Source organism: Manis javanica, chromosome 12 (assembly GCF_040802235.1).
Source record: "Manis javanica isolate MJ-LG chromosome 12, MJ_LKY, whole genome shotgun sequence".
NCBI lineage: Eukaryota > Metazoa > Chordata > Mammalia > Pholidota > Manidae > Manis > Manis javanica.
This window is the reverse complement of record NC_133167.1, coordinates 17,547,428-17,555,878: the sequence shown is the minus strand read 5'-3', so window position 1 is coordinate 17,555,878 and position 8,451 is coordinate 17,547,428. Positions and strand designations below refer to the sequence as shown.

General features: G+C 59.0%; 2 protein-coding genes across 4 annotated transcripts; one reads left to right on the top strand and one right to left on the bottom strand.

Moving 5' to 3' along the window:
• Nucleotides 1-188: 188 nt before the first annotated feature.
• GPBAR1 (G protein-coupled bile acid receptor 1) lies at nt 189-3,186 on the top strand. Its single transcript, XM_017645601.3, has 2 exons — nt 189-369; nt 2,036-3,186. Exon 2 carries the CDS (start codon nt 2,081-2,083, stop codon nt 3,071-3,073), a length of 993 nt encoding a protein of 330 aa, XP_017501090.1. The 5' UTR covers nt 189-369; nt 2,036-2,080; the 3' UTR covers nt 3,074-3,186.
• Nucleotides 3,187-3,448: 262 nt separating this feature from the next.
• Nucleotides 3,449-8,415, bottom strand: AAMP (angio associated migratory cell protein). 3 transcript variants are annotated; one of them, XM_017645602.3, is made up of 11 exons: nt 8,201-8,413; nt 7,588-7,743; nt 6,776-6,895; nt 6,119-6,258; nt 5,729-5,873; nt 5,358-5,441; nt 5,131-5,246; nt 4,887-4,990; nt 4,665-4,755; nt 4,331-4,485; nt 3,449-3,922 (listed from the first exon to the last, which is right to left on the bottom strand). In XM_017645602.3, exons 1-11 carry the CDS (start codon nt 8,319-8,321, stop codon nt 3,847-3,849), a joined length of 1,308 nt encoding a protein of 435 aa, XP_017501091.1. In that variant the 5' UTR covers nt 8,322-8,413; the 3' UTR covers nt 3,449-3,846. The 3 variants fall into 3 exon arrangements, with proteins under 3 accessions (XP_017501091.1, XP_017501092.1, XP_073074215.1); XM_017645603.3 differs by having other exon boundaries at nt 7,588-7,740; nt 8,201-8,412; XM_073218114.1 differs by lacking the exon at nt 4,665-4,755 and having other exon boundaries at nt 8,201-8,415.
• Nucleotides 8,416-8,451: the final 36 nt, after the last annotated feature.

Genomic DNA, 8,451 nt, shown 5'->3' with positions numbered 1-8,451 from the left:
GTAGGGGATCTGCCGCCGAGGTGGCATCCTGTGGCTGGTGGCTGCAAAAGAGGACGCTGGTATGGAAGGATAGGGCGGGCCCTGCAGAAGGGGAAGACCTCCCAGTTGCTCCAGCCAGGGTGTGCCAGGTCCCACCCCCAGAGGCGGGGCCAGGCTGAGCCCCACCAGCTTCAGCTCTGGGAACCCAGCTGGGGGCAGAGCCTGGGCAGCTGAGATCCGAGGGCCCTGCTGTCCCACAGGGTGAAAACACCATGCCTTCACCAGCCAGGACACCAGACATTGCCAGAAGCCCCGCAGGGCTGGCTGCAGCAACTCCCTGACCCTCGTGAAAGCCCAGGCTGGCCAGCAACACTTGTCCCCAACAGCCATGTGAGTAGCTATTCCCTCTTCCCCTTCCCCAACTCAGCACTCAGCCGCCTACCATGCCCGGAGACCTGAGCCCCAAATCCTGAAGAGGCCACTGCACCCAGCCCAAGCCACCAGGGCCACCAGGACACTGCTGGGAAATTGCCCTGGGGCTGAGGCTGCCTTTCTTGCTGCTCTGGTGGAGGTGGGATAGGGAACTAACTCCAGGCCCAGGCTGGGAGCTCCAGTGCAGGACTCGAGTCCAGGTTGGAACTAACAGACCCTGAGGTCTCACGGGGTTTAATAAAGTTGATAGTACAAAGGGGAACAGAAACTGGAGGGCTGCTGGAGAGGGGATAATGACCTGGGTGGAGGGCACTGGGGGAGACTGAGGAAGAGGAAACAGGCTGGGGGGAGCAGAAAGGGGCACAGCCACTTGGGGCCCTGCTTGGAGGGCTTTGGGGGAGCTGGAAATAAAAAGGGGACCATCTTCTGGGCCTGGAGTGGCCAGAGCCCTCTGATTCTCTGACTTAGGGGAGGGGGCAGGTAGGAATCCTTTCCTTATTGACATTAATCCTGGCAACAGCGGCTGCCCTCCTGTTGACAGAGCAGGAGTTCCTGAAGGCCCAAGACCGCTCCCCCATCCCCTGATGTGGTGGTGGGGCAGAGCCCCAGAGGGCTGAGGCAGGGAGCCTAGTGAAGGGAAGGATGGGGCTAGGCCAGACCACAGGGGGGCCAGGCACTGCCCAGCGGCTCCTCCTGCGGCTCCTCAGCTCAGCTTCAACCCCCTAAGGGTGGGAGTGGCGGGGGCATCTCCACATTCACTGCCAACCCTCTTACTCCCGAAGCACCTCCTCTCCCTTCAGTTCCCAGGAAGGGCCCGGTTGCTAGTGTGGCGCAGACGAGTCAAGGTTATAGGCTGGAAGTCCTACCCAGAGGCTGTTCACTGAGCTGTAACCCACTGTAACGTGGACTCAGGGGTGGGGTGCAGGGGACAGGGCACCCGGCTTGCTGCCACCCATTGCCTAGCCTGGTCACCAAAGCAAATATTCAGCAAGCCCTGCCTCTGCCACACCTGTCCCCATCCTCCAATTCTTAGCGAACCTACCATATCATAATGCTCTGGTGCCAACCAGGCTGTGCACATCTGACGATAGCAACCCCCTCCCCTAGCACCAGGCCCCAGCCCCGCCTGAAGGAGGCTCATAACTGTGCGCTGGTCAGAAGACCACATTCCATACCAGCCAGACCCTATCCTCCCTTTTGGCTAATTTAGAGGCCTTGCCAGGTGGCGGCAAAGATGAACAAAATGCTTTGAGGCTGGGTAGATCCACCTTTCAGTCAAACAGAGGCTAAACACAGCTGCCCAGAGGGAACAAGGCAGAGACCAGAAATGGGCAAAGTGGCTGGGTGGGGACTGTGGGGACCTAAGAACGGCCACCGCTCAGCTCCAGCTGGTTGCTACGACACAGGACATACACATTGCCACACCTGATCTCCCAAGAGAAGCCAAAAAGATGAATTTGTATGTGAATTTTAATCGGCAATTAACTGACAAAATGTATATCAGCAAACACAATATGGTCCACAGTCCATTGGTCTCCAGCCTCTGAATTTGTGTGTAGCCCCCAGCAAGGGGGCAGTGACCTGCAGCCCCACCCTAAATCTGGCCACCCCATCTTTCACCCAGGCATGCCAGCTGCTGCTCCAGGCATCCCCCATCCCCAGGCCCAAGATGACACCCAACAGCACCAGGGAAGTGCCCAGCCCCATTCCCGTGGGGGCCTTGGGGCTCTCCCTAGCTCTGGCAAGCCTCATCGTCACTGCCAACCTGCTCCTGGCCCTGGGCATTGCCAGGGACCGCCACCTGCGCAGTCCGCCTGCTGGCTGCTTCTTCCTGAGCCTGCTGCTGGCCGGGCTGCTCACAGGGCTGGCACTGCCCACCCTGCCAGGCCTATGGAGCCAGAGCCACAGGGGCTACTGGTCCTGCCTCTTCCTCTTCTTGGCTCCCAACTTCTCCTTCCTCTCCCTGCTTGCCAACCTCCTGCTGGTGCACGGGGAGCGCTACATGGCAGTGCTGCGGCCTCTCCAGCCCCGTGGGAGCACTCGGCTGGCTCTGCTCCTCACCTGGGCTGGCCCCCTGCTCTTTGCCAGCCTGCCGGCTCTGGGGTGGAACCACTGGGTCCCTGGTACCAACTGCAGCTCCCAGGCTGTCTTCCCAGCTCCCTACCTCTACCTTGAAGTCTACGGGCTCCTGCTGCCCGCCGTGGGGGCTGCCGCCCTTCTCTCTGCCCGTGTGTTGGCCACCGCCCACCGCCAGCTGCAGGACATCCGCCGGCTGGAGCGGGCTGTGTGCCGTGGTGCACCCTCAGCCCTGGCCCGGGCCCTTACCTGGAGGCAGGCGAGGGCACACGCCGGGGCCACCTTGGTCTTTGGGCTGTGCTGGGGGCCCTACGTGGCTACCCTGCTCCTCTCAGTCCTGGCCTATGAGCAGCGCCCACCCCTGGGGCCTGGAACTCTGTTGTCCCTCATCTCACTGGGCAGCGCCAGTGCGGCAGCCGTGCCTGTGGCCATGGGACTCGGGGATCAGCGCTACACAGCCCCCTGGAGGGCAGCCGCAGGAAGGTGGCTACGGGTGCTTCGGCGAAGAGCCTCCCAGGGCAATCCTGACACCGGCACCACCTACCACACCAGCAGCCAAAGCAGCGTGGACCTCGACTTGAACTAGACAAAGGGCCTCTGTTCACTCCTACTAGAAGCAGCCCTCCATTTTGGCCACCAAGTCCATCTCCACTTGTCCCCACAGACCCCACCCTGACCAAATAAAGCCCTTCTGGCCCAGCTGATGGCTACCTCATTCATATCTCAGAGAGGGAGAGGCAGGTGGACTGGCTGCGGAAAGAACCTAACGCCGCAAGTGCATCTGGGGAGATTCCAACTCCACACAGACAAGTGACTGTAGGCAAGGACAAATCACTGCCTGAGAGAGTCTGAGCTAAGGTCTCTCAAAATTCAGCAGATCTCAGGGGGAGCCTCACCCTAACATGTCCCTCATTGATTCCTCCTCATGTCCAGCCAGCACAAAATCCACACGGACACTGTCTCTGGGAAGTATATTTTATTTACATTTTTAAAATCTGTAACTAATCTCTCTTCCTCCTTTCCACCCCCAGAGACTTGGGAAGGGAAAGAACGGGAACCCCAATGGCCTCCTCCCCACATAGAAATACACACTCCCGTGGCTCACACCAGCAAGTCACAGTGACAGAGAAAGGCCTGAACCCTCCTCCCTCTGAGGACAAGCCAGGTCCAGCGAGGGAGGGGCCCACAGGGTGGGTCTCTTAAGAGAAGAAAGGGGCAGAGAGGGGGCAAGTCAGTTTGAAGGGTTGCAAAGTAGTCCAGGGCCCCTCCGCTCCTCTTCCTCGTACCCTACACCTCTGCTGGTCAGGGGTGCCTCCCTTCACTCCCTCAACACCAGACACAAAGCAGGGGCTGAAGCCACTAGCGGTCAGGTCTCTGGACACAAAATACTTTTGCTTTGTGGTCTCCTGATGTGGTCACCACCAGCGAGGCATCTCTGTAGACAGAAAGCATGGGTGCAAGGGACTGAGGGTTCTGGGACCCAGCCCAAGCCCACCACCCAGGGGGCCTCAGTGGCCTCCTCCAGAGCATCCTCCATCTAGATCCTGAGAGCCTGGTGCTGGGCTGACAAGCCCACGTCCAGCAAGCACATTTGAAACCAGAAGGGACTCAGAAGAGAAGAGCTGCAGCACAAGGGGAGCAATCCTAGCCCTGGGACTGAGACGTGAGGCTCCAGAGGCCAGTCAACAAGAAGCCATGACTCCCGCAAGGCCTCACAGGCTGCAACCAGGCCTTCAGTCCCAGCTTCCCTTCGGAATCCCATCTCACACTCCGGGGACCCCCCCAGATGCTACTCCCCATTCCAAATATACACAGAGACCCCAGCCCTGACCATTTCGCTTACTTGCTGAGGGCAAAGTCCAGGATCTCAGCCGTGTGGCCCCGGTAGTCAGTAAGAAGGCGGCCGGTCCGAGCGTCCCAGAGGCGCACGATGCCATCCAGGCTGCAAGTGTAAACCACAGCAGTGCCTGCCTCCCACAGCAGCTGCACAATGCCAGACTGCAACAGGGTACAACAGAAGCAAGGCAGAGGTCAGGGGCAGGAGAGAGGAGAGTCATCTGCTCCCAACTCCTATGGCGGAAGGGAGTGGGGATGGCCACAGAGAAGGACCGTGCAGGAGCCAGCCCAGAGACTGGGCCTTCCCCACAGCCATGGCCATGGCTCCAGGCTGCCTGTACCTGGTGCTGACACTGGTGCCTGAGGGTCTGCGTAGACAGGTCATAGATGGCCAAGGTCCCATCCAGGTAGCCAACGGCTGCCAGAGGCATCCTGAGCAGAGAGCGCCACAAAGGCTCACAGAGGAACCTGGACCCATGCGCCGGCCCCTCCTCCCTGGTGCCTCAGCCCCTCTCCCAAGCTCCTCCCGTTTGTCTGCAGGCCAAGGCCCTGCTCACACTCACACACTGCAGAAGCCTAAGGACTCCACTGAGTTGGACTCGCTCTCCTCTCCTTCTCCCACATTGGGCTGGGAAGCCATGGTCTCCGGCCTGAAAACGCCCACCACCTATGAGCCAGAGGAGAGGATCAGAGGGAGGCCTCTGTAAAGAAAGGTGGTGAAGAAAGGAGGCCCAGTGAAGAGTGAGAGAGGAAAGGGAGAGGATTTGGACAGCAGAGGCTCCACAGCCAGCCTCCGGGCCAACTCACCTTGCCAGTGGTGGCGCTGACCAGCTTGGCCTGGCAGTCCACAGAGCCTGTTAAGATCAGGCTGCCATCCTGGTTGGTGGCAACACAGGTCAGAGGGCCCTGGTGACCCTCAGTCCCTAGGATGAAGCCGGGGCCTAAGTCAGGCTTCATCCAATCTCAAGGCCTGCCCCAGGGCTCAGCCCCGTCCCCACAGAGGCCCAGGCTAACACTTCCCCCACCTCAGATACCTTTTAGTACATAGATAGGGTTTCCCTGCTTCAGGTCCCAAATCCTGATGGTGCCATCTTCATAGCCAACCACAGCTCTCTTCCCTAAGGGGCCAGAGAAGCAGATGAAGAGAGAAGGTCAGACTGCTCTCCCAGACACCCAGCAAGGAAGTGGGGGCTGGGGTGACAAGAAAGTGAGGGAACAGACACTGACGCAGGGAAGAGCGGCAGAGCCCAAGCTCAGGGTGGGCAAGGGGCAGCTGTTTGCTCTGGGGCCTAGGTCAGTGCTCCCGAGAGCAGGCCTCAGAGTGTGCCAGCTGTGGCCCTGGAGGGAGGCTAAGAAGGTGAAAACTGTGGATCCAGAGGGGGAAACACAGGAGAGCTGCTCTCACCATCAGGGAGGACTCGGCCACAGGTGGCTGGGCAGCTGGGGCCCTGGAAGGTCTTACAGTCACCATTTGGGACCTTCCACATCCAGGTGTTGCCATCAGCCGTGCCTGCCAGCAGGACAGGTGCCCGAGGGTGCCACTCCATCCACTGGCCAGAAAGGAAGTGTTATCAGGGAGGCCCCTCACCCATCCCTCCCAGGAGCCTGTCCCGTAAGCGCCATCCAAGCTCTCCCTGCTTCTGACATCAGTGAGGACTTCCCAGGTAACAGACACAGACATTCTTGCTGCACCTTGGCTCAGAGTTGGCTCGGTGTGATAAAGGCAGGACTAGATCCCCAAACTCTCACCCCCTCCCCAAAGCCCCAGAGCTGACTACCTCTCTGATGATCTCACCTCTAAATCTCCTGCTTCAAAGGACCAGACCTCCTCCTTGGTGTCCACCTGCCACACTTTCAAGAGGCCACTCATGTCCCCTGTGGCCACTAGGGTAGAGTCATGGCTGAAACCAGCACAAGTAACAGAGTCTTTATGGCCTGCAAGGAAGAGTGGGCAAAAAGAGAAGAAAGTATCAGGGTACCTAGTGCTGGAGACACATGACCCAGTTATCTGGCCCCTAGAAAGGACCAGAGGGGAAAAAGACAGGCAAACGAATCCCAGAATAGGTACCCCAATGCGCTGCTGCTTCAGGAACCAACACCCCCAGGTCTCCCCAGGGATTCAATGCTGGCGTTCCACTCAACCATTCCCATGCAGCCCAGGCCTACGTCTTCCCCATCCTGTCCACTCCACACCTCTGCCTGAAATACCCACATCCTCCTGTCTGCCCAAATACTGCTGTGCCAGGACTGCCTCCTCTCAGGCCTTTCCTGGGCTCCCTTGGCAGGTTAGTGCCTCCCTGTGCCCAGGACAGACCATGCTGTTATCTGGCCTTCAGGCCAGCATAGGGTCGACACAAAATGGTGGCCAATAAAAGGCCACTGGATGCACAAACAACAGACACCAACCCCCTAAGACCTCCAAAGGGACACAACCTCACCTGAGCCCCCTCACCTGCACACTCAAAGAGCAGCTCCCCGTCGCTGAGCCTCCACACGAAGGCTTTGTCATCTTCACCCCCTGTCACTGCCAAGGTGTTGGTCTTGGGGTCCAGGCTCACACAAAATACAGATGCTATCCCAAGAGATATTCCATGAGTAAGAGGACGGGGTGCCCACCTAGGGTACTGTCCTTTGGGACCTTGAGGAAGCCCACCCCTTCCTCCCAAAGCAACATATCTTTCCCCTACAGAAGAAGGCTGCATCAAAGTTCCTCTAAGTTTCAAGCATCAGGTCGTTGGAGAAATCCCTCCCCAAGCTTGCATCCTTCCCAGGGAAGACCCCCTTCAGTGCTGCTCCGGTCACCCCCACACTGACGCAGGGGCAAGAGGAGGGCACACACACAGGGCTTACAGTTCTCACTGTGGGCTGCCACCAGACTAGGTACAAACGGAGTGCGGAGAGCACCATGAGACCGGCTCCTTATTAAGAGCTAGTATTGGGGAGCATTATGTAAAATAGCTCAAAAAGGTATTATCTCTAATTAACACTAAGTTAACTTCCATTAACTTTTGCAAAGGTAACTTTTTAAAGGAAAACTAAGACCCATGAAGATTGATAAGGATCACCCATGGTAAGTAGGAGAGGTAGGATTTGAACCCAGGTGTCCCCTCCATTCCAGCCCAGTGTCTGCTACCTGTGAGCTCCTCCAGGGCAAGCCCAGATTCCCCAGCTCCGTGTCCCTCACAACGCTCCGCACACGGCAGATGGCTGATGCTCAAATGCCCACCTGGACTGAGTTTATGATGGATCTCGTCAGAGACCTACCTGAGTGCAATGCAAAGGTGACCTCGCTATCGTCTGGGCCCTCCATGCTGCCTATCACCCCTTCCTGGGGTTCCAGAACCCAGCCCTCCTCATTGCCCTCCTCTTCTTCCTCTTCCTCGAAGTCCACATCTTCCATCTCTTGGGCCAGATCATCTGCTTTGGGGAGAGGGTTAAAAGAGGGACTCGGCAGGCGGTAGGAGGGATGGGGGAAAGCGCGGGGAGGCCTGAGGCTGGGGGGGCGGGTAATGTGGCAAGAGGGTAAGGTGAGGTGAGACAGCGGGGTGAGCGGGGGTGAGCAGCGGCAGGGAGGAGGGGGCATAGGGGTCGAGGACAGGAGGGTCCGAGGGCCCAGGGTCGGCCTGAGACGGTGCGAAAAGGGAGGACGGAGGGGATGATGGGAAGGGGGTGTGTGAGGGGAAGGGCCGGAGGAGGCGTCAGGGGAACCCCCACCCCCGCCAGGCCTGAGAACTACGTGTGGGGGTGGGGACAGGGGGGAAGGGCGAGAGGTTGGTAGAAATGACCGGTGGGGTGTGGAGGGGAGAAGGGAGAAGCTGGGGTCAGAGGCCAGAGGTAAGCGCCTCCTGTCCCACGGCCTGAGGAGCGCAGTTCTCACCCGGGTCCGGCGGACCGGGATCCAGTTCTACCACCTCGATAATTTCCTCATCACCATGGAAGCTTAGCGTCTCCAGTGGTGGGGTGTCAGCAGCAGCCCCGCTTTCCGATTCGGACTCCATGCGGCGCAAGCGGCCGATCCACTTCTCTGGGCCCAAACGCCTCCCAGAGTCAGCTCTGCGCGACGACGCGGAACTCGAGCCCCTCCTCCCTGGAGGAAGTAGGCGTAGGTGACTCTCTGCAGGAAGAGCG

Excerpts from the sequence above, each read along its gene's own strand:
- GPBAR1 (XM_017645601.3), top strand. The coding sequence starts at position 2,081 with ATGACACCCAACAGCACCAGGGAAGTGCCCAGCCCCATTCCCGTGGGG.
- AAMP (XM_017645602.3), bottom strand. The coding sequence starts at position 8,321 with ATGGAGTCCGAATCGGAAAGCGGGGCTGCTGCTGACACCCCACCACTG. Across the intron at positions 5,247-5,357 it reads CCCTATCTATGTACTAAAAG|GGACTGAGGGTCACCAGGGC; the intron begins GTATCTGAGGTG and ends GCTTCATCCTAG. Across the intron at positions 3,923-4,330 it reads CTGGACTTTGCCCTCAGCAA|AGATGCCTCGCTGGTGGTGA; the intron begins GTAAGCGAAATG and ends TTCTGTCTACAG.